Below are 26,000 nucleotides of genomic sequence, written 5' to 3' on the forward strand. Positions count from 1 at the left end.
CTTTATGAATGTCAGACAAAGCTCAGGCACAAGCTAAATATTATTGTAGGAAAGCAAAATGGGAGAAAATCTTTACTTAACAAGAGACGTCTGTCCATTTCCGTCACACCTCATTTAATAGGGTGAAGTCGAGTCATTCAGGCATCACACTTCAATTTAAACACCTCTGTTTTTCAAACATTTAAACATTTACATTTATGCATTTGGCAGACGCTTTTATTCAAAGCGACTTACAGTCTATACTTTTTTTTTTATTTATCAGTATCTGTGCTCCCTGGGAATTGAACCCATAACCTTTTGCACAGCTAACACAATGCTCTACCCCTGAGCCACATATAAACAGTCTCTTTCTGGAAAAATCGCTTGTATTATATGAAAAAGTGTTCACTGTCATTACATGCTCATGACAGGAGTTGAAAGACTGTATATAATGTTACATAGACAAGGTTAGAAAGCGATTTTATCATACTAGCCTCATGTAAACACATATAATATGTTTACATTTTGTGGCTGTACAATCAAAACCAGGTCTATTTTAACATTTATTCCCAGCTCAGAGGCTTGACCCATAGACCTCTATTCCTTTAGCTATGGAAACCTAACACAAAGAAACCTTAATGTACTTAAAGGGATAGTTCACCCAAAGACACAAACTGTGACATATTTACTCACCATTATGTTGTTCCAAACCTATGTGACCTTTTTCAAAAATAATTTTTAAAAAACATTTCAACTGTTTTTGACCATAAGTTGAAAATCAATGAGGTCCAAACAGACAAACACTGGACCCCATTGACTTTCACTGTGTTGATTGAAAATTTTCTTTTGACTTCTATAGAAGTCAGTTAGTCACAGATGAGTGAACTATCCCTATAAGGATCTCTACCTTTCTGACGATTAGATGGGAGCCAAACACACAAACATTTGTGAATTTACACAAGAAAACAAGGGAAGGACATTCTGGTGTCACTGGGTAGATTGTTCAAACACATGTTCTACACTCGGTCCAAATGATCCTCAGTTTCCTTCTTCCATTTTAAACAAACACCTTAGAGACATGCGTGGGAAGATCCATTAGCTATTCAACTTGTGCCGTCCTCTCAGGACCGCTGAAAGCATGTGTGTTCAGCGAGACCACGGGAAGGAACGGTGGAGTCCCATGCTGCTAGGCTCTAAGTGAAAGCAGTCCTCTCCGTCTCCACATAGACCGCAAGCCTATTCTCCCTGAGTTCAGAGAGATCCCTCTCTCCCCTCCTCCTCCTTCCCTGAAGAATGAAAGATTTGATGGGAGGTGAAATTTTAGAAGGGGTCGAGTTATTCTGTCTCTATTTCAGCACCCGTTATATCAGAGGAGGGGTTAGGCCCTTCCCTCCAAAAAGGAGAAATGGAAGAGAGAGGAAAAAGAAAATCAGGTCCCAATTCCCTCCATCCACCCCTCCCTCCCCCAACCTTCGTGAAAAACTAGAGTTGCTGTCCGAGAGTTCCTCAGTCTCCAGAAATCAGCTGAAGGCTTCCAAAACCATGCCACTGCCCCAGATCCCGTGAACCCTTGGAGAGGAGCTCGCTACTGGGCTGAGCAGCGTCCTGGACACTGGGGATCCGATACCTCAGGAGCTTTGAGGAGGAGGAGGAGGCCTTAAAATCCTGGGATACAAGAGATGTGTGCAGCTTTAAGGACTTTTTGAGAGCCACTGGGAGAATAAGGAATCACGGAAGACGCCAAGGACTGCTGGACCCCAACTGAAAACAAAGGTCAGAAGACACCTGGGTAAAAGTTGCAAGTTCTTCACTCACTTCTTGTGCTTTTTCTTTATGTAATTTCTCTGATATTTCACTCTTCATCTCTCAGTCTGTCAGCAGCTGGAAGTTCTCCTTCGTCTTTTTTTGGCACATGTCACTACCTCTACGTTCGCTGCTCTGTTTTTGTTTTTCTGAACAAATTCCTCCAGCTGCTGCCCTGTGCACTCAGCCAGTGTACAGGTGGGCCAAGCGGTCTGGTCAAGGGTCCTTCTGAGAGTCTGCATTGGATTACTTCAGTGTTCCTTCATAATCCAATGCAGGCAAGTAGGACAAACATCAAAGGCAGATAATTACCCAGAATTGCACCTCTTATTATGTTTGTTTACTTTTCACAAAAAGAGATGGATGGGTGTGTTTGTTTGCTTGGTTAAGAGCTGCTTTCTCAGCACGTTCAGAGCTTGATACTCTTACAGAGATTTCCACTGTGCTACCTAAAACAGTGTCGGCTACTCTGTGGGTTGTGTCTTGTGGCTTTTCTTGTACTACGAAAGCTGTATTTGGTGGATTCAGTCTTATTTTGAGGACTGTGGTTTGTGGATTCTATTGTAGAATGTTTTAGATGTTTCTTGGTTGCCTGGTGCTGCTCACGGTTTCTCTGGCTAAAGCTCTTGGGAATCTGGTCCACTGAGCGTCTATGTACCATTCTGTAGGGGATAAGGGACTCTATTCATAAAATATTGGTTTTTAAAGCAAACTGTTTCCAAGACAGAAGGTCGTTTTACGCTAACCACTTCCTCATGTAGAAATGTCTACTTTCTCACGTTGTGCACACACACTTCTCTCTGATTTTACAGAAGGCTAATCAAAAACCTAGTGTGTGTTGTGACACCATTACCCATAGTGCCCTGCTGCTGTCAGACACACATGAACAGCACCAGTAGATACAAACAGAACAAAAATGATTAACACTTCTGTGTAAGGGATGTTCGCAGATGACATGATCTTTACGTGCATCAGGTGACAAGAAAAACTGCGAGTGTCCTGTGTGAACACATTATGAATATAACCACGAAGCCAAACCAAATGGCTGAAATGTGAAAGGTTAGAAAAACGGATGTGTCCTCCGAGAGTCATTAAGCTCACTAAAATCCAATTATAGAAAAAGAAGCTGCCCCTGGACCAATTTCCACGACATTACTCTTCAGAGAACATTCCGTGCTGAAGTTTTGGCACATGGTACACCTGTAGCACATGTAAATTTCCAGTACGACTCTTTTTGTCTTTCACACTCATTACATTAATACCGGTCTCTTCCAAAAATGAAACTGTGTACATAGGAACATTTAGTGCGATTTTAGAAAGACACTGATTTTGGAAAGTGCATGAAATATCCTAAATGAAGATGTGAGAGTTGAATGTGATGCCGAGTAAATAAGGGCCTAAGGCTGGCATTGTTCATATCCAATGGTCAGTTCCTGTGTGTACTGGTGATTAATTTCATCTGCGATGTTCATGTGTCACGAGCTTCTATAAACGTATCCAGATAGATATTTGTGGCTGTTAGATCACTCATTTCAAAAACATCAAATGGAAAATGCAATACATGAATTCTCAAGCATATTTTCAAATAATTTCTGGCAGCAGAACCTTTGGTAACTGATTCTACAACTAGATTTGCATTTCATGAAGGAAATATTAGTGTGTGCAAACATTTCAGCAATGCCAATTGAAGAATTTCTGAACTTTATTTTCTTTAAAAGTAATAATATACACCACATCTTAAAATGGTCCTATAAAATAAGTTTGAATATCATCTGGGATAAAGTAACTTCAGAAAATGGAGATTAAGAAAAAGTAGTAAGTGGAATTTCAATTCAGCCTTGCACGTAATACAGATAAGAGCCAACATTGCTTCTCTTTCTAAGAGCGCTCTGTTTATCGTCTTCCTTTAACAGGTTAAAACAGAAAAATACAAGCATTGCTTGTTCTAATCTGTGCCACTAAGGTAATTAGAAACATGTAGAGATGACTTCTGGCTTTTTGCAGATACACGTTTTTAGGATTTCAGGCTTTCTTCTTTTTCTGTTGTCTGTTATCTAAGGAGCCACAATCATCCATCTGACAATAAAAAAACAAAAAATTAAAATTAGCTTGATATATACAGTACAGACCAAAATTTTGGAAACATTACTATTTTTAATGTTTTTGAAAGAAGTTTCTTCTGCTCATCAAGCCTGCATTTATTTGATCAAAAATACAGAAAAAAACAGTAATATTGTGAAATATTATTACAACTTAAAATAATAGTTTTCTATTTGAATATACTTTAAAAAATTATTTATTCCTGTGATGAAAAAGCTGAATTTTCAGCATCATTACTCCAGCCTTCAGTGTCACATGTAACATCCAGTCTATCACATGATCATTTAGAAATCATTCTAATATTCTGATTTATTATGAGTGTTGGAAACAGTTCTGCTGTCTAATATATTTGATGAATAAAAGGTTAAAAAGAACTGCATTTATTAAAAAAAAAAAAATTCTAATAATATATATTCTAATAACATATTTTCTTTACTATCACTTTTTATCAATTTAACACATCCTTGCTGAATAAAAGTATTGATTTTATTTAAAAAAAAGAAAGAAAAAAAATACTGACCCCAAATTACTGACCAGTAGTGTATATTGTTATTAAAAATATTTATATTTTAAAAACATGGCTTCTTTTTTTTTTTTTTTTACTTTTTATTCATCAAAGTATCCTAAAAAAGTATCACATGTTCTGAAAAAATATTAAGCAGCAGAACTGTTTCCAACTTTGATAATGAATCATCATATTAGAATAATTTCTAAAGGGTCATGTGATAATGATCCTAAAAATTCAGCTTTGCATCACAGAAATAAATGATAATTTAAAGTATAATACATTTAAAAACAATTATTTTAAATTGTAATAATATATCACAATATTACAATTTTTTTTCTGTATTTTTGATCAAATAAATGCAGGCTTGATGAGCAGAAGAAACTTCTTTCAAAAACATTAAAAATAGTAATGTTTCCAAACTTTTGGTCTGTACTGTATATATCTAAGCCCAGACTGACCTACAAGTTCATCTGCAACTGCTGCCGTCTAACCCAATTATTCACCTAAACAGAGCCTTATAAAAATTCCAAGCTAAAAGAGAGAGCAATTTTGAGATTTAGGAATAAAGTGAATTTGCATTCACGTTCCCATAAAGCTTTGTAGGAAAAAGTACTCATTAATCTGTTCAGCTGCAGTAATTCTCTCTTCAGGCTGAAACAGGTAATGATTTTCTAGCATCTGCAAATGCTTCTTTGGTAATATGTGGGCTTATTTGCACGCACAGAGATGCTACAGATTTGCTGGAAAGAAGAGACAAAGAAACAGGGTTGCTGGAAAGTGGGATGGTTTGTATGCTTGTTGAAGGTCACAGAGTCTGACTTTTGGTTGCTAGTAATGTTACTTCACTGCTGTGTTCAACTAAGGGTCATCAAAATGCATTTTGATAGAAATCACGTGGTGCAATCAACATGCAGAAAAAAAGGTCAATAAGTATTTTAAAGTATTAGAAAATCTGATCTTTTAATGTTAAGACAAGTTTAGTAAAGCATAGTTAAATGTCATGTGGTGTGACTCATAAAAAAGATATTTAAAAAATTTAGAATTCCTAACACACACACACACACACACACACATATATATACATATATACACACACACACAAACACATATATATACATATACATACACACACACACACACACAGTGGGGAAAATATTATTTGATCCCCTGCTAATTTTGTAAGTTCGCCCACTTACAAAGAAATGAAGGGTCTGTCATTTTTATGGTAGCTTTATCTTAACATATACAGTCGTGGCCAAAAGTTTTGAGAATTACATAAATATTGGAAATTGGAAGTTGCTGCTTAAGTTTTTATAATAGCAATATGCATATACTCCAGAATGTTATGAAGAGTGATCAGATGAATTGCATAGTCCTTCTTAGCCATGAAAATTAACTTAATCCCAAAAAAACATTGCTGTCATTAAAGGACCTGCTGAGATCATTTCAATAATCGTCTTGTTAACTCAGGTGAGAATGTTGACGAGCACAAGGCTGGAGATCATTATGTCAGGCTGATTGGGTTAGAATGGCAGACTTGACATGTTAAAAGGAGGATGATGCTCGAAATCATTGTTCTTCCATTGTTAACCATGGTGACCTGCAAAGAAACGCGTGCAGCCATCATTGCGTAAAATGGCTTCACAGGCAAGGATATTGTGGCTACTAAGATTGCACCTAAATCAACAATTTATAGGATCATCAAGAACTTCAAGGAAAGAGGTTCAATTCTTGTAAAGAAGGCTTCAGGGCGTCCAAGAAAGTCCAGCAAGCACCAGGATCGTCTCCTAAAGAGGATTCAGCTGCAGGATCGGAGTGCCACCAGTGCAGAGCTTGCTCAGGAATGGCAGCAGGCAGGTGTGAGCGCATCTGCACACACAGTGAGGCCAAGACTTTTGGAAGATGGCCTGGTGTCAAGAAGGGCAGCAAAGAAGCCACTTCTCTCCAAAAAAAACATCAGGGACAGATTGATCTTCTGCAGAAAGTATAGTGAATGGACTGCTGAGGACTGAGGCAAAGTCATATTCTCCGATGAAGCCCCTTTCCGATTGTTTGGGGCATCTGGAAAAAGGCTTGTCTGGAGAAGAAAAGGTGAGTGCTACCATCAGTCCTGTGTCATGCCAACAGTAAAGCATCCTGACACCATTCATGTGTGGGGTTGCTTCTCATCCAAGGGAGTGGGCTCACTCACAATTCTGCCCAAAAACACAGCCATGAATAAAGAATGGTACCAAAACACCCTCCAACACCAACTTCTTCCAGCAACAGTTTGGTGAAGAACAATGCATTTTCTAGCACGATGGAGCACCGTGCCATAAGGCAAAAGTGATAACTAAGTGGCTCGGGGACTAGAATGTTGAAATTTTGGGTCCATGGCATGGAAACTCCCCAGATCTTAATCCCATTGAGAACTTGTGGTCAATCCTCAAGAGGCGGGTGGACAAACAAAAACCCACTAATTCTGACAAACTCCAAGAAGTGATTATGAAAGAATGGGTTGCTATCAGTCAGGACTTGGCCCAGAAGTTGATTGAGAGCATGCCCAGTCGAATTGCAGAGGTCCTGAAAAAGAAGGGCCAACACTGCAAATACTGACTCTTTGCATAAATGTCATGTAATTGTCGATAAAAGCCTTTGAAACGTATGAAGTGCTTGTAATTATATTTCAGTACATCACAGAAACAACTGAAACAAAGATCTAAAAGCAGTTTAGCAGCAAACTTTTTATAGATAAATACTAATATTTATGTAATTCTCTAAACTTTTGGCCACGACTGTAGAGACAGAATATCAACCACAAAATCCCGAAAAAAAAAACACATTATATAAAGGTTAGAAATTGATTTGCATTGTATTTAATGAAATTAGTATTTGATCCCCAAGCAAAACATGTAAAACATCAGCCAAAAACAGTAAACGTTTTATGCGTTTTGCCTGTTCATTTACATGACAATGGTGCTTTGGTGACTAAAAACACATATTTTTGAAAACGGGTTTCAAAGTGCATGTTTTTGAAAATGCCACCATTATCGTTTGTGTAAACACTTAAAATGGGAATCTTTGAAAATGGTGACGTCATGCACATGTGTAGTACATGTAAGTTATGTAGACATGTACGTGTCGATTTTAAAGGCAAGCGGCAACAAACACACTAAAATGGCGGAGTACGTGGTACTGTTGTTGCTGCTCAAGAGTTTGCTAACGCTTCTTCAGCAAAGTGTGGATTTACTTCAATATTACAACCAACAGCGGCAACGCATTATATACAACAGATAATCATCACTTCCCTACAGGTACTGTTTACTAACAAGGTGAAAGCGCTAGTGGCCTGACTTGAGTAATACAGCATTTATGGCTTTTTGCAGATATGTGGAAATGCAAATAGTTTTGAAAATGTTGTCATGTATACGTGAAACTTTTTAAAAATGCAAGGGAAAAACTTTTCATTTTTTAACTTCATCATTGTGCGTGTAAAGGTAGCCTTACTACTTTGTGCAGAAGCCCTTGTTGGCAAGCACAGAGGTAAAACATCTTTTTTGTAGTTGTCACCAGATTTCACCAGCCTCGTCCAAGATTTTACAGTAAATGGCCCCGTCCATTTGCCCCTATATGCAGTGAAATCATCCAGTACCCTTAGCGTAAAAACAGCCCCAAAGCATTATCTTTCCACCTTGTGCTTGAATGTAGGGATGGTGTTCTTGGGGCCACAGTCACATTTCTCTCCCTCCAAACACGGCAAGTCGAGTTAATGCCAAAGAGCTCAATTTTGGTCTCATCTCTCCACAGCACTTTCTCCCAAGCCTTCTCTGAATCATTTAGATGTTCTTCTGCTAACTTTAAACGGGCCTGTACATGTGCCTTCTTGAGCATGGGGACTTTGCAGGTTGTGCAGAATTTCAGTCCATTGCGGCATAGTGTGAAACCAATGTTTTGCTTGTGGTCCCAACTGCCTTAAGATGCCTTAAGATAATTAATCATTATCATTAGCTCCTCCTGTGTAGTTCTGGGCTGATCCTTCACCATTCTCAAGGTCATCCTTACCCCATGATCTTGCATGGAGCTCCAGATCAAGGCTGATTATGGTTATTTTGTATTTCTTCCATTTCCAAATAATTGCACCAACAGTTGTCTCCTTCTCACCAAGCTTCTTGCTGATGGTCTTGTAGCCCATTCAAGTCTTGTGCAGATCTACAATCTTGACACCTTTTGACAGCTCTGATCTTCATATAATTTCAAATCACCATCCCTCACGGCTGATTTAGCTTTAAACAAGCAAACTAGAGAAAAAGTTCTGCTCTGTCTCTCATGACGTGCATGTTCCCACACATTAAGCAGGTTTTGAGAGTAATAAAGCTTCTGAGAGGCTTCAAAAAGGGCTTGTGGGTGGCAATGAGGACAGAGGCCTGAGCCTTCCAAACCACGTTCGGTGAAAAGCTGCATTCTCTAGGACAATACTGCTTCTATTTTCTGCTCTCTCTTTTCATTAACTGTGGGTTCCAAAATCAATTAAATTTCCCACATGCCCAGATCTCACTTCATAAATTTATTACATCATGCCCTGTTGGTCTCCATTCTGCCAAAATTAATTTCTCTGGGATGGAAGGAATCGAAACGCAACTTGGGGCATGTTTTCCAATCTCCTAAGTCCTCTTTTCCCTCCTACCTTGCTCTTATGCTCTTCTTCAATTTTTCTAATTTTGTCAGCACTTCCTTATTGAATAAGTGTGTGATAAGTTTACAGTTTCTGGTTTTCTGATCTCAAAATATGAGCGACGCAACAAATTAATACCATGCTGAAAACCGGATCTGTGTGTGACACATTTCTTGTACAGACTCAAGATAATAACAGAAAGCTGCTGTTTGTGTAGTAATCTTTTTCTCATTTTTTTCCAATAGTAGAAATGTCAAGAACAACAGCAGAATGAGAATTCTCTTCAGACTGTTTACTCTCGAAGCTTCTGATTCCAGCTGTTCTGTCTCCGCAACCTAACAAATTCATTACGGTCCCTCATTTGTCCATCTGTCACCCTAACTGCTGTTCCCTTCTGCCCATTCCTCATGTTGTTTTCCTCTTTTGTCTTTTTTTCTCTCTCATTATGGAATATTTCTGAAGTGTGTCTATGTGTTTACAGCCGTCATCTCGGGAAAGTCTGACAGCCAGATGTGGAATTCTAGATTAAAATGGGAAATACATTCTCTTTCAAGAAAAACAGATAAATTCAATACAACTACCTTTCACTATAGTTTAAGATCAAATGGCAGACGTGTTTAAATGTGTGTGTGCGTGTGTGTGTGTGTGTGTGTGTGTGTGTGTGTGTGTGTGTGTAAATGTATGTAGAAAGCTGCAGATATGGCTGATGAGATGTGCCAGGTAGGATTGAGGTTGTCTGGCTTTTTAGATCAGTTTTTATGAGTCCTCTTTCCAATATCAAACAAATGCTTGGTTTGTTGTGGACCACTATCTGCCAATGTAACTGCAGTGTTTAAATTAAACATCTTGTTGACTCATGGAGACTCATCTCTTAAAATTTTATGGAGCTAGTTGTTGGGTTGACTAGCTCGGATCTTATTTCTTTCATAGTTCAATGACTAATCATATAAACTTCAAATTGACCTGCTTGCATAAACAACCTCATTCATTAGGATGTAAATAGGAAATTGCCCTGGAAAATGATTTAGGTAAAATCAGTCACAACATGCTTAATTTAAAAACCATTTTGTTTGTCTTGGGATTTATTTGCTTTACAAATAAAATAAAAAATCTTTACAAGCATTTCGCACTCTAAGTCTTGCCCTGCTGCCTTGTCAATCACCAAGGAGAACAACATTTTAGTCGCTTCATATCCTTGTCTAAACTTTCCAGCAATAACCTTTTCTCTCATAAAACTTCCCAAACTGACACTCAGCTTTCTGTCTAATAAACTTTGCAAGAAAAATACAGGACTTTATGGTCCCATATCAAAGCTTTCTCAACAAGAGTGCAAACACCCTAAACAAAACACCTTATATTACCGGCTGGTTTCTAGCTAAGCGCTAGTCTTAACTGCCCAATCAAAGTTTGACATGAAACAGCTGACCAGATCCTTTAAAAAAAAAATAGTTAAATGCTGAAATCAAAGACACTTGGGCAAAAACCCCAAAAAGAAAAAGAGCTCAAACTCTTTAACTCACTTCAGAGGAAGTCAAAATAATCTCATGCCAGACAGCACCGGCTGAAATGAAGAGCTGGGCGCAAAACGAAGAGAGAGGCAATGAGCTAATGACTTGAGCTCAGATCCGACCCCAGTACAGCCAAGGAAAAACAGCTCCTGGTAGCCCACAAAATCATGCCACACAAAAGCAGTCCAGCCAGAGAGCAGCGTTTGCCATTGTGAAATTATCCATTAAAACTTTAAATGACTGACTGGATGATTAGATGAATGGACCAGGAATAGTTTGGCTCTTAAAGAGTCTTTTCATTCTCTACATGCATATTCAGAAAGCCAAAGCCATAAATGCAACAAAACAGATGCTGATGTCAGCATTAGTTCTATGGTGTGTTGTTAAAAAGGCCAGACATGAAGGGGCCATGCTGGGATCTTCAGGTCTACATGCTGGAACTACAAATGACACTTACTGTAAAGACATTAAGTACATTAGATGAGATAGTGATCACGTATAAATTGCAAAGGAGGAGCAATAAAAAGAGAGTGAGAGAGAATTGGCAAAACTGGCTTCCAAGACACAAGTATAAACAAAACTCAGTAGCTATCCCTCTTCTCTAAACTGAGCTTCTCAAAAATACTCTTGAGGAATAAAGGATTTTGGCAGCACTCTGTAAAAATATGGAATAAGTGAGACTTTATCACTAAAACAAATGTGTCCAGGCAAATACCCTTCTTCTGGGTATTTTCAAGATGGATAGCCGAGTAGACAAAAACAGGACTCAGGATTTCTTTGTTTTGTTTGTTCAGCAGTTTCCATAATGATATTCTATAGGGCTGTTTACACAGTATGTGTTATTGTGGTTTAAAGGCATTAGGAGTGCAATTGGACCGAAGTGTGTAGATATACATTAGTGGTCAAAAGTGTGTCATTTTTTTTTCTCTTCAGTTCTCCTAGGCTGCTTTATTGGATGAAAAATACAGTAAAAAAAAAAAACATATTGTGAAACATTATTACAATTAGCAATTATTATTACAATTATAATTATGTGATACTGAAATGCTGAAAATTCAGCTTTGCCATTACTGGAATAATCACGTTTTAAAACATTAAAATAGAAAACATTTATTTTCAATTGTGATAATTTTCACAATAATACTGCTTTGCTATATTTTTTATCAAATAAATGCAGCCTTGGTGAACATGTAAGGCTTCTTTTTTTAAATAAATAAACAAAAACAAACATACATATAAATACTATAATAAAAACTTTTTATTTTTTGTATTTTGTGTATTTTTAAAAGTTCAAAATCTTTTTACTTGACACCATGTCTTAAACTAGGGACTGATAGATGCTGAAAAAGTTGTAAGACTTGTTGCAGTGTCACATACATCAATCTAGTACATATTTCCAAAGAAATCCAAAAAGCACAGCTGGATGAAAGAACATGTCTTGATTTTCCGTTTTTAACTGAGTAAAAATGAGTTGACAACTCTGCCTGTTGTGTGAGGTCTTGCGCATGAACAGTTTTTAAGACTGCATGTCAAGTTATAAGTTGTTAAACTTTTAAAGCACATCATAAGATCTTTCCACTGATAACTTCTGCGCCTCGCCTTTTTAAACAGATGATGTTCATTGAACAGCTTCTAAATTCTTCCTAATGCAGAGGAACTGCTGGGACTTAGCCTTTGGCAGCCACCATGACTGATATAGCATAGTTAAACCCAATGAAAACAAGAAAGCGGATTTAATGTTCATGTGCCATACTGGCTAGTGACATCATAACACTTATACTGACTTCATAAAAGCACCCGAGGAACCCAAGGGTATCGGAACAGTCTGGAGGCCGTTCTGGAAGCTCTGTGAATTATGGCTACTAACATCACATGAAGAGCCAATTGGCTGGAACAGTAGAGGGTCACAGCTGTCCATACAGAACATCAAAGCTACAGAGGATGATGAGATGGATCACGGGAACAGTGGGTTGATTGTATAGAGTGTGGAGATGTATGACTCAGATGGTTGGGGGAAGGATAGGGAGCCTCTGGGATCACCATAGTAGCAGTGGTGATACTACGCCTCAGCCAAATCAAGACCAAAGTTGACAAAAGCCAAATTTAAAAACTATTTACATTAACCTGAGCTTGATAGCTAACTGAAGCCCCTTTCACACTGCCATTCCGGCAAATACATGGTTAAAGTGTTCCGGCAATTGTTCCCGGGTCGCTAGATTTTGCACATTCACACTGCCAGTGATTACCCGGGATATGTGCGTGCTTTCACACACAACCCGTAAAGATCCCGTAACAACACGTGACATCAGGGCGTGGCGTCTAATGTACGAGTCGAAAACGTTAGGCACGTTATACTTTCAATGAAGCAAGCAAACGATCTCGGCGTCAGCGCGGAAAGTGAGGAACTAACTGATCTCTACGTCATTAGTTTGCACATATTTTTTTTGTCGCGAACGTTGATCTTCCTTCAAAACAGCCGGTAAAAGAGTCGCGCGATAACGCGTGTCATCAGTTCGACACGCCATTAGATCTGGCTTTTGTTCACACAGCGCTCGTCCCGGGTTGAACCCGGCAATGTTACTAGGTCCCCGACCTGGGTTCAATGCCGGAATCAATCCCGGGACATGGTTGCTTTCACACAGAAGGCGACCCGGCAATTTTCCGGCAATATGCCGGGTCCAACGTGCAGTGTTAAAGGGGCTTGATTGTCCCAGCTACTGACAACTCCAGTGTGAGTCCAGTGAAGACTTGGGTTGATTCTGACAGCTCAGAGGAGAAGCAGACCAATGATACTGGAAACTGTTATAACAGCTGACAAAATGTTAATATTTACATTTATTCATTTGGCAGACTCATACTTTATCCAAAGTGATATTCAAATATACACTTTAAAATACACACAGATTGTGCGTTTCCTGGGAATTGAACCTATGACCTTGACATTGGCAGTGCAGTGCTCTACCAGCTGAGCTACAGGAACTGAAAACTGGTTTTTGAACCACAAAATGTTGTTAAAGAAGAGCATAGTTTGTTTCTCATGAGTTGTGGTATAATAGTTCTCATCTTGTATGTAGCCATGAGCAAACACATACCTTAGCTATCTATTACTATTCAATAGTAATGGTCAAAGGTTGAGAGACTATGTAATGGAGACAAACGCAGCCGTCCATTTTATCACTGAAGGGGGGGGGGGGGGGGGGGGGATAAGCAAATTAGAAGGTAAGAGTTTTCCTCTCAATCCCTCAAGTTAGCATTCCGAACCACTGTGTCCTGAACCGTTCTGGTCTGGCATGGACCGACATTCCCACATCTGTTCTGGATATGTTAGCTGCCCATTACTATGCAAAAGCCAAAATATTTTGAATTGTTTTTCCTGTGTGATTGTGAAAAATGACAGGAGGGAAGCTAGTTGACATAGTGTCTGTTGATAGCTAAAGATAATTAGGTGTGTAAGTCAGGTCCCTGAAAGAGAGAGCGAGAGAAAGTGACACAAATGAAGACAAATCAGCAAATCTTCCTTTCCCATGAAGTCAGGTTCAAGGCCCGGTGTCTTGTTTGGCAGACCAGGCAGAAGGACAATCATGTATGTGACCCACTTTCAGCACCATAGCCCAGATTTTCCTTAAAACCTTGTCTGACACTCTTCTCACTTTCTAATCTCTTCACTCCACACAGCTTATTTCTCAAAGTCTGTAGCCTGCAGTGTCAAATTGCTCCACCGTGTATGATTAGTTCAGTACCGATTATGCTGTGTTTGACTGTGGCTTTTCCATTTCACTTTATGCTTTGAGAGGAAAGAGTCAGTCGTTTTTTTAAACCTACCCCTAAGCATTTCAGGTTAGCTTTAGATTACTGACTACATCCAGTTAGAATCAGACAGTAGGACCTTCAAGCAAACAAATAGGAAATTATAATATAAAGGAACTGTGGAGGAGAGGCAAATACAAAGTCCATTTCAAATGTTGTACTTATGGTTCATAGTAACACTGTTTATTTTAACTCTCTACCAAATTAAAATGTCAGCAACGCATTATTAAATATGGTGTATATAAATATGGAGGCAATATTGTGTGATGCGGAGAGACATTTTCACCTTTGTTATACACTATATAGTGTAAGCAGAACTAGACTGGATCTGCAGACACATCTTTGGTCTTGCAGCAGAGATGGAAGAATTGCTGACTGAAAAATGTGTCTGTATAAACCGGGAGGGGGACCTTAGAGACCACATATAGGTATTGATGAAAAGCAGAGCTCAGCATGGATGGAAAGGAGATACTGGGATTAGAGGAGCCCAACGCAGCTCACCGAGAGTGCTGATAAGACAAATACTGAAGACATGATGGGGTGCTCAGAGTGGGAGATTGTTAAATACTGAACCCTATAGAGTGGGATATACAGCAGGATGTTAGAGCTCCTAGGAATTTGATCCCTTGAACCCTGGAGAGGTGGTAAAGGGGGTAGTAAGTTACAGAGCAGGAGGTACAAGGGTGGGAAAATGGTTATAGTCCATGCTAAAGATGGTTTGGTGTATAAAATGCTATGGTGATGATATCATTTAAGTGATAAACTGTTAGCAGAGGATGTGTAGCATCTGGATATGGGCATGCTTTAGTGGAAGATGTGAAGCGTCCAATGTGTCCTTGATTTAAGTGTCTGAGACGAGACTGAATAGCACAGCAGGGTGTCTGTGAGAAGTGCAAGGGTAAAGGTTGTACACCATGTTGAACTGCTAATACTTTATGGTAGGATTCCATTAAAACACTGAAGGAAACAAAACACTATTGCTGGTCTTTTCTGGCCCAGTGACAGCCCTTGTGGTCATCCACTTTGCCACATGAGCTGCTGGGTAAAGGTCTGCTGTGGAATCCACACCAGAACATGCTTGGCAAAAAAATCCTGATCTTTTTCCTTCTGTGACTATTCCTTATTTCTCATTTGTAGTTGTTAACAATGTGGATTCTTTCTCACAGTCCCTTAGTTGGCTTAGTAAACAGAAAATTCTTGCTGAGGTTAATTCATTTTGTGGCTCTGGTTGACATCTAAATGGCCCTTCTGAGGCAAAGTTTAAAGTTATTAAATGACATACAAAGTGGTGTCTACAAAGGTGAAACTAAACGTAGCTTAGCTTTTAAAGGTACACTGATAATGTACATGATTGCTAATTGATAGCTGCTTTTCTTTCATTTTATAGGTGAAGCATTGGATTTACCAGTGTGTGGAGGTGGAGAAAGAGAAGGATAAACAGAAGAAAAGTAGGTGAGGTGATAACAGAAGCAACAATGAGAGACATAACATGGTGCATGGGCATTATGCTCTATCTCTCCATCTGCTTGCTCGGCAAAAGCCTCTCAGGAAAGGCACTAGTGCAATCTCGACAACGGCGAGCACCTGCCGATGACTCCAAGAAGTGCTCCTACACTTTCATGATGCCTCAGCAGAGGATCACAGGTCCGATCTGTGCCTCTGCCACTGGGCCCGAACCAGACAAAGACCGGGTGACACGTATGGATATTGCTGATGTCCGGGAGGTCCTTTCCAAGCAGCGGCGGGAGATCGAGATGCTGCAACTAGTGGCGGATGTGGATGGGAACTTGGTAAATGAGATGAAGCTTCTGCGCAAAGAGTCTCGTAACATGAATTCCCGAGTGACACAGCTCTATATGCAGTTGCTTCATGAAATTATCCGCAAGAGGGACAACTCCCTGGAACTGGCACTACTGGAGAACCGTGTGCTAAACGTCACCACAGAGATGCTACGACTGGCCTCCCGTTACAAAGAGCTGGAGCTACGTTTCGCAGGCCTTGCTGCCACAGTAAACAACCAATCTGTGCTCATCGCCGCCCTGGAGGATCGTTGTCTTCGTGGATATGGGCGCCAAGATCTACCCGCAGTTCCGCCGCTGGTGCAGGTGGTGCCAGAGAACATTCCAGCAAACAACAATCGCTTTACCAATGAGATTCAGAGAGACCACAATAACAGAGCCTTTCCTAGAGGGTCACGAATGGATGCACCAACACCAGACCCACTTGGAATCCCACCACCCCCTCAGGGCACCCTTACCTCAGATGGTAAGTGACCAGGGACAAGGGGGTGAATGAGTTGTAGAAGAACTTGACAAGTGTAGGTTTGCATTTAGATTTTCACAATCTTTTTTACAGAAATTCCACATCAACAGAAATTACACATTTTGAAACTTACAGTTTCTATGGATTAACAGTCTCAGGGGAGTTACAATGCCAGGCTTTCAGGGGAGATGTGGTATCTCTCTATGTTACCATAACAACACAACATTTTGTTGTAACAACCCAGCAGTTACTGCACATGTGAAAGTAACTTATGTGGTGGGCACAAATTTGACAGATCATGTCTTGTTCAGATCCCACTTCCCATTTACTTAGTCCAGATCTTGGTGGCATAATGCCTCAGACAGTTAAACAGCAGCCTTTGTGGGGCCAGTATCACAGTGGGCCCTGCAAAAGTTTCCATCAAGGGTGTATAGCGGCTGCAAAGGAGGTTCTTCTGAAAAATAAAATAACAATTGGAACACTGTACATCTGCAGTGCCACTGAAGGTGTTGCATTTCCCTTGGTGGTACTACATGTTTTCTGTAAAAGTTGCAGTGAGCCTTAACCTTCCAAAGCATGAAGACACAGCCGAGAACAGACTGCACAGTGTTGTAATGCCAAAAGTTACTGAGACAAATCTCAGAATCCTCCATTCCACTTCTGCAGAATCCTCTCTGGCAGCCCATGAAAACAAAATATGAGCTCATGGATTCCTAAGTCCACACGTGAAAACATGCACCCACACAATCCTCCCAGAAAAATCTGAAGAAGATTAAAGAGGGTCAGAGAAGAGTGAAGTGGATGAACTTTTAGACTAAGCTTAAACTGGGCTTCTGTATGCCTTCTCCATTAATGCATCAAAATGTATCTGCCTAGTAAGTAGTGACGTTACACATAAAACAGGAATATAGGGCTGGTCCGAATACCATTTTTGAGCTTTGTAGCTTCGGTAGTAATCAAACCCAAATATTCGAAGCTTCGGAGGGAGGGGCTGAACATATTCTTCTCTCTAATAAAGGCAGGAATCTCTGTGTCTGTCTGTTTGCATTGAAAAGTTCATCCAATCGACTTCATGCGTGACGGGTGTGTTGCTGCTGAACCAAGGGACTGCAGTGTCACATTTTGGTGCAATATGGACACACAACACATTCAGAATGAATAAATTTTTAATAAACTACAGAACAGCTTGAGCCGGAAGCGGCTTGCCTCCTGTGGGGAGGGCTTATATGCTCCGAGAACAGATGCAGTGTTTCCCACAGCCTTACACTCTATTTGTGGTGGCTCCCCCGCCACCCTTATATATATATATATATATATATATATATATATATATATATATATATATATATATTATTTTCTGGCAGAAGGAGGCACTATTAGAGAGTGGGAAATAGAGGTTTCTCCGGTAACGGCTGTATACAAAGCAGCACTGAGCTCACAAACTCTGATTTATCAGGCATTACTTGCTAGATGGAATGAATATGACATTGAAAATTTTCTGAAAACTCAGTTTTTCTTCTGAAATACAGTGATATAAAAACACCCGTGAAGGTTTTTGATTTTGAAACTTGCAGTGCTCATGTTTGTTTAACAAAGTCAAAGCCATTAGGAAAATCTATTTGTGGCGGTCAGTTTTGATGGCCCACAATAAATCAATGTATGGGAAACCTTGGACACTGCACTAGTGCTAAAAAACACACAGGTTTGTTATGAGCAATTATTTGAATATAGACAAATTATTATTAGGCTGGGCTACTGTACGTTTTCCTATGACTGCCATATTCTCAAGTATTTTCCAAGCAAATTAAGTTTACATTTTAATCATGTGTAAAATGACTGATTAACGGATAAAGGCAGCTTGGTTTTTTTTTTTTTTACACCAACAATATACTATAGGCATTCTACTTCTAGAACTTGATGTGCTATTGTGGTAGGCCAGTTTCAAATCGCATATGTGGCACACTGCACACTTTGTCTTTTGTTTTTTGTCTTCTCTTCCAGATGAACTGAATCATGATGTTCACTCATGGGTGATTCATAATCTTCAAATTCATGACTCATCGGGTCGAATGGTTCTCTTTGTTTAACCATTCGATTACGACCCGATCGCTTTGGTAACGCAAGTGTAATATAAACAGCGATGGGGCAAGCACTTGTTATGACAGACAATGAAATCATTAGACATAAGACAGACGAGACAAATTCAGTATCTGTATTCAGGTCCACATTCATGCAGTCACTTTCAAGAACACATCCCTGCAAGACAGGCAGGTTTAATAGGCATGTAACTGTCAGTAAAAGGCAATACCATAAAACAAAACTTTACCTCACACACAATGGACTACAAATTAAATACAGAAGGGGAATGATGTGTGTGTAATTGGAAATGTCTATTACTTAAAATAAATTTATAATTTTTGTAATTTGAGGGAGAGTTGTACCATGCTTATTATGTGTAAAGTTACAAAGACACAAGCGCAGCAGTCCTGTTCCAAAATGTATCGAGCTACCTGCCTTTATATAGCCTACAAAGGAAGCTACAGTACATTCTAAGGTCACATAACCTCATAAATGACTGATGTGAAATGCTTTTTAAAGCTCTCATAACTAATTTTAACTGGCATTAGAATGTTTCTAAGCTAATGATTCTCAGCTAACTTGGTTTTGAAATAGCTAATGTCTTAAGAGGAAAAAATAAATTACTCTAACTCCATGAACACAATGGAAAACAATTCTGACTTTGTCAGGAGAAGCGTTGCACTTTTGTAAGACCCCACACCTGGCAGGCCAAATAATGGACATGTGTGAGTGTGATATGGTGGTTTTGGACTACAGGCTTTAGTGATAAAGCCTTGAGTAGATGTATAAATATCACCTCTCCAAACACAACCTCCATTGGTAGCTTTCTCCAATATCATTTCTCTCCACATACCCACACAACATTATAAACAATTTCCATTGCTTATCCAGCAGATCTTCAGTCTCAACTCAAACCTTAAACAATGATAAAATCTTTAAGTTTCTGAAGCAAATAGCTCCAGAGTCCAGCCTCTCATGTGGCCAAGGCAATTCAATAGGGTCCAATTCCCTCATGACTCACCACTAATGACAGCTCAGTGTAGCCCATTTCACCCAGAACATGGAGAATTACAACAGCAGCTGACCAAAGCAAAACACTTTCATAACCTCTGGGGTTGTATAGTACTACTTTTTTTTCAGGTCAATGAAGATGTATTATTACTGAAAAAACTGAAGCTGCTCAGAGAGTAGTCTTGGATGACTCTAAGATGCAGGTCTGTTTGAGGGTCCTCCTCGACCGTAGCAGAGAAAACGCCCACTCTGCCGATGTCTGCCGCTCAAAACGCCCAGCACAATGCCTGTCTTTATGAGCACAATGGCTGTCATTCATGCACAGGCGGTCAGGGCCACACTGGGACCTGGCTAGTTTAACGCAGCTGTTTCAGCACAGCTAGAGCTACAGAAGAACTTCCTCTCAACACAGGAAAACTCCTCTTATACAACACACCAACCATACAGCCCAAAACGGCCTTTGGCAAAAGGGAATCTCTCTTTCTTCCTCTCTACACGTCTGGCTCACCCCTATATGACTGATAATGATTTTAGCTTAAGCTCAAAAGTAAAGAGGAAAAAGAAAAATGAGCGGAAAATAACCAAAGGAAGAGGGAGTCGCACAAGGCCTGAGCTGGTGTCTGGGCATGTTAACTCCATCATGACAGACCTGGATATTTATCTTTCAGTCAGATCTGAAGTGCTGGGAGACAATGTACTCTGGGCAGAAGACCGCAGGCCTTTAATCTTATTATTATTATTGACGAAAATGCAGCGTTTTTTGTTATTGGCGTTAATAACAAAAATGAGAAAAATACTGCTAATGACAATATGAGAGAAAGGCCAATACATTAAAATACAAGCTTTTTTCTTTCTTTCAAATATTTAAGTTGACCTGCTTGAGCTGCACAATTGTAATCATATATACAGTAAACACAACTCATATCTGCACAAAATTATGCAAATTTACAAGAGAACCTGAAATAATTTATGTGCTAGCCACAATGTGAATGCAAACTGACATTATCATTGTCACTGCATTGGTTCTTATATGATATACTGGAATGAGAACCCCAGTCTTCTCCCTGTCTTCCTTAGGCCCATTCAGAGACTGTTTCCAGGTGCGGCAGGCGGGACACAGCACCAGTGGGATGTATCTGTTGAAGGCAGAGGGCAGTGATAGACTGATTCAGGCCTGGTGTGAACATAAATTAGACAACGGAGGCTGGACTGTTTTTCAGCGAAGAAAAGATGGCTCTGTCAACTTCTTCAGGAACTGGGAGAATTATAAGGTAAAGGCCCACAACACACTGACCAGAGTATGCTGCAAGCTAATGGACATGCAAAACTACAACAATCAATTAGCAGGGAAGTCCTCTCTTTTCTGACTGTTAATCCAAATTTTGTAGAGTAAGTGTAAACGTCTGATAAGAAACAGGGAAATAGGGAGACAGCCACAATGTCTGCATTTACATATTGTAACTGCCCCACATCCCTGTCGTGTAAGTGAATTAGTATGATAGATGGAATGTGTAATGAGATTCCCAGTGAAGCCCATCAGTAATTTACTGCAGGTCAGTGGATGTTAAGACTTGTCAGGCCAAGCAACCCTCTACGGACACCTTGTCAATTGAAGCGCCATTTGCTAGTAAATTTTTTAGTTTACTAGTTTAGTTTACTATATATATATATATATATATACACTGCATATGTTTTTAAAATGGTACAGCTTTTTAAATACCTGAAAGTACACTCTTAACTGTCAGTGAAGCATTATAATATGATATCTGGGTAATCAAGTATTATTTAATGATAGAACTTTAGTAATTATAATTAAAATTTGGTAACCATGTATGAATGCATTGACATTTTAACTGAATTTAGGGCCGGTGGTGGTGCTTTGTTGATCATTCAGTGTTTCTGTAAAAAATAAGACAATAATACTGATAAGATGATGATAATAATAATAATAATAATAATAATAATAATACAAATTCTACTAATAAGAACAGTAATGGATTCATGAATATTAATCAGGTTGTCTGCGTTAAGTCCAACTGATTTGCTCTGTAGGTGAGCACCAGCCAAAGAGATTGCAGTTTGCGCATTAGTTCCGCCCAGTACTAAGGAACTCCGTTATTTTGAGAGGAAAATATAACAAAAGAATATTGTTTAGCGCGTACATGTAGCGCGTCAATTCTGCATGAATGTAAGACTCTCTCGCTCGCGCTCTCTCTCTCTCTCGTGTGCCTTCACACTAGAACTCACGGTACGTCAAACACAGGTGCACTGCGTGTCCATTAAGATGAACTGAGAAATATCACAGATCACTTGATAAAAGAACTCTGAAGCGCTCAGTCAGAGTGTTCGGCGCTTAACTTGTACTTAGCCTCCAACTCACACACTGGCGAGTAAAATCTGAGAATTTATTAGCCATTGGCTAATATTAGACATAATTTAGTCGCCAGGGTGAAGATTTAGTCGCATATGCGAATGATTTACCAAGTAACACCAAAGACTTTTAGGGCAAACAGAATGACATCCTTCATCTTTGTCAACTGACCCTTTTTTCACCTTTTGAATTCAGTATTTATTACAATTTTAAATTTGTTTAAATTGTGTATTTCTTCAGTTAATTTAGTTTTCATTTACCAAAGTAACATGAAAATAATTATTGGTTTAATTAAATTTTATCCAGAGGTTTGAAAATACTGGTGCATGGAAATAGATCATGGCAGTAGATCATACGCTATGTTACAGTATTGATTTATAGTACTGCATGCTCTTATTATTGTATTCCACTACTAGATAACACAAAGACATGCTTAAAAAAATATAAGCTATGAATTTCAAAACATGTTTTCTGAACAGAAAAAGACATTTCACCTTTAGTCCAGGAAACCAAACTGTGATATATAGGAGGCTTGTAGAAGCAAATCGCATAATTCAATCCTTTTCCAAGAGCAATGGACCGAGAATGACCATTTTCCCCTGTACACTGCTGAAATCAGTGGAAAAATCCAGTTATGCCTTTATAAAGTAGCTCTCATGTTCCCTGCAAAGTCCGTCCTGGGAGTGTGACTTCACCGATTTAGTCTAAGTTTATTCACTTGCCAGATGAGTGAATTGTAACTCCAGATTTGAAGGCCTACTATAGAAATATACCTCAAATTCTGCTCACTGACACAAATGAAATGAAAACAACTAGAATACCTGCACACAGTTGGGGAAATGCACATAAATCCACTAAACACGCTAAAGAGATGAACTATTTCTATTGGAGAAAAGATCAAGCTTCTCTGTCACATACTCTGTCTCTATTACGGTTTCTCTCGTTCCCTCCCTCCTTCTCCCACACAGAAAGGCTTTGGGAACATAGATGGAGAGCACTGGCTGGGCTTGGAGAACATCTATAATCTCGCCAAGCAGGGGGACTACAAATTGCTGGTGGAGCTGGAGGACTGGGTTGGAAAGAAAGTGTACGCAGAGTACAGCAGCTTCCATCTGGAGTCTGACAGTGAGGCCTTCAGGCTGAGACTGGGCACCTACCAGGGCAATGCCGGAGACTCCCTCACAAGCCACAATGGAAAACCCTTCACAACGCTTGACCGGGATAAAGATGCCTTTACAGGTTAGATGCTAACAGCCAGTTAAAAAAGGGCAATTGCTGAAGAAAATGGCAAACTGTCCATAGCTATAAGGGATGGGTAGAATTTAGAATGTAAGAATTGCCTGGTTTGAATCGGTCCCAACAAGATCAAAAGCTTTTAAAGGGTTCTATCATTCCAACTCACTGCATTCTCTTGTCCATCTTCTTCTATGCCAGGCAACTGCGCTCATTTCCACAAAGGTGGCTGGTGGTACAACGCGTGTGGTCAAACAAATCTGAACGGTGTGTGGTACTCTGGCGGTGTGTATCGCAGCAAGTTCCAGGATGGGATCTTCTGGGCGGAGTATGGAGGAGGGTTCTACTCACTCAAATCAGTCCGTATGATGATCCGGCCAATAGATTGAGGTTCACCTCAGGACCTCACCCTCTTACAAAACCCGAGTCTAAATTGCTTGAATGTACTCATAATTCACTTCAGCACTTATTTATAATCACACATTCATGTTTATGAGGACTGACATGTATAGCACAGTATAGTCGTCATTTGTACAGCACTGATAAAAATCCTGAAAAAGAGGAGTGGAAGGATATGCGTTTCTCCAGACTTGTACACCAATGTCCTTTGTCCATCCCAATGCAGAGAAGACGGCCTAGTAGAAACTAGAAGTTGGACCACAACACAGTCAACTTCAGCATCTCCTGCTCTTCTCCAACTCCTACATTTTTTCTCACTGCTGTCATTTATTTCCAACTCTTCCTCACTGCCTGGGGACTGATGCCATTAAATCCTCAATCACTGGTTTTTAATCAAAGATCTTCGCAACTAACCAGATTTTGGCCTCTGGCTTTGGAGGTGTGTCTTTAACAATAAGGACTGGCACTGGGCTGAACTGTTCACCAGGCCCCATCTGCATTCGGGGGTAATGTTGGTCTGTAAATATACTTTATGTTTTATATTTGTTCGTTTTTGTAAGAGTTAATTTAAGGACTCACCTCCAATCCGCAGTAATCATTTGTTATTTATATATCAGTGATCTGTATTTATGACAGTTATAATCCTCTAGTCATCTATTATGATGTACCATTGTGCTTTTGACAAACGTTTGTATACTTTTACCAACAGAGAGAGAATATTTCGTTTGACTCCAGGGTTGTAATAACCATGGGGACTGAAAAGGACATGTCCCCCAACATCTATCTTAGAGGTCAATAAGAATGCATTTTTCATAACTAAATCTTCAATTCAGTGTTATTTTCTTTATAATATGACTTTTTTTAATTGAAACAAGATATTTAGACAAAAATGCAGGAGTGAACTAGATTTCATTTACTGGGAGTTGAGTGGATTTTTAAAAGTAGATGTTAAATACCATAACAGAGCCAAACCAAATACCAATTTGTTAAAATGGTTGTCAAGATTATTGAATACCCTGTGCAGCTTAATTGATGTTAGAGATACAGTTTTTTCAGAGCAAAATTAGCAAATCATTACATTTTAAATTGGCGTCCTTTTATTGAATGAATTTAAATATGAAATTATTTGTTTGTACCACACAAAAAATGAATAGAAATTAAAGTGGATTTTTTTTTAAATTAATAAGAAATAAGTATAACTATTTATCTGTAAGGCCTATAAATACCAGAGATTACTTTTTAATTACTTAGAAATGGCTTTACCAAGTCTTTTTTTCTTTTGAATAATTATGAAAATAAAAGGGGTCAGTTTAGATTTGTCTTTTGGTCATTCAGTCTTCAATTTTTGGTTACACCAATGACTTGCTCACAAACACACATGCAAAACCAGAAAAACAACAACAACAAAAACTTTGAACTTTGTAAAACTGTTGAGTTCATGCTAGACATCCCCCATAAACATTCGCATATACAGACACAAACACACTCATCTCTAGTCTCTGATGGGCTCCATTGAAAGCAGGCAGACACACTTATGCCTGAATGTAATTTTGGTACGGACTACGAACTAGGATTTTGTGTAAATGATCTCTGAATCCACTCTTAACACTGCTCCAACACTGAATAAATCAGCGTCCAAAAGTCTGAGTTAAACTTTTTTGGACAGTATATATGAAGTCACAGCTGTTTTTTTAATTACACAACCGATTTTTCTGCAATATGAGCAGGAGTATGTGAGTGAGTGAGTGAGTGAGTGAGTGTCTGAGACGGAAAGAAACAGAGATTTCATGTCCAAAGTATGCAGAGATGTGAAAATGGGAGGACTACAGCACATAGAGACAATGAAAAACACATTTCTGCCGTCCAGTCACGAATGGAGGCAAGAGAGACCGGGACGAGAGAAAAAGAGAAAGAGAGGGATCCAGAGGGAGGGAGAGAGAGAGATGGAGACAAAAGAGCAAGACATTCCTTCCATATAAAGTGCTTAGGTTACAGCTCCACAAAAGTGTATTTCATAAAAGTTATGCCTCCCTGTTCCCGGCTTCCCCAACGGGACTATCTTTCAAAACGTCCTCGATCACTCACAGCGAAGCATCTAATTCTTTCGGGAGAACAAGAACACATAGAGGAGAGAAAGACACAGGCAGATAAAGTTTTGTGAGCGGCCTGCACACGAACACGTTCTTCTAAAGAGCTTCCGTCTGTTTCCCAGCATTCATGAGACACAGATCACAGGCTTCACACTTTCACGCACGTGGCACATTATAGTAAATACTCAAACTCAGACGA

General features: G+C 39.4%; 2 protein-coding genes across 4 annotated transcripts in view; one reads left to right on the forward strand and one right to left on the reverse strand.

Moving 5' to 3' along the window:
* The window catches only part of ralgps2 (Ral GEF with PH domain and SH3 binding motif 2), a 76,566-nt gene that overhangs the window by 15,110 nt on the left and 35,456 nt on the right, over positions 1–26,000 (reverse strand). The gene's annotated exons all lie outside the window — the stretch shown is intronic.
* Positions 1,436–24,681, forward strand: angptl1a (angiopoietin-like 1a). Of its 2 annotated transcripts, none has more exons than XM_059513117.1 (5): positions 1,436–1,768; positions 15,744–16,621; positions 20,786–20,979; positions 23,048–23,318; positions 23,514–24,681. In XM_059513117.1, exons 2-5 carry the CDS (start codon positions 15,832–15,834, stop codon positions 23,699–23,701), a joined length of 1,443 nt encoding a protein of 480 aa, XP_059369100.1. In that variant the 5' UTR covers positions 1,436–1,768; positions 15,744–15,831; the 3' UTR covers positions 23,702–24,681. The 2 variants fall into 2 exon arrangements, with proteins under 2 accessions (XP_059369100.1, XP_059369099.1); XM_059513116.1 differs by having other exon boundaries at positions 1,436–1,752.

This window comes from Carassius carassius, chromosome 27 (genome assembly GCF_963082965.1).
Source record: "Carassius carassius chromosome 27, fCarCar2.1, whole genome shotgun sequence".
Taxonomy (NCBI): Eukaryota; Metazoa; Chordata; class Actinopteri; order Cypriniformes; family Cyprinidae; genus Carassius; species Carassius carassius.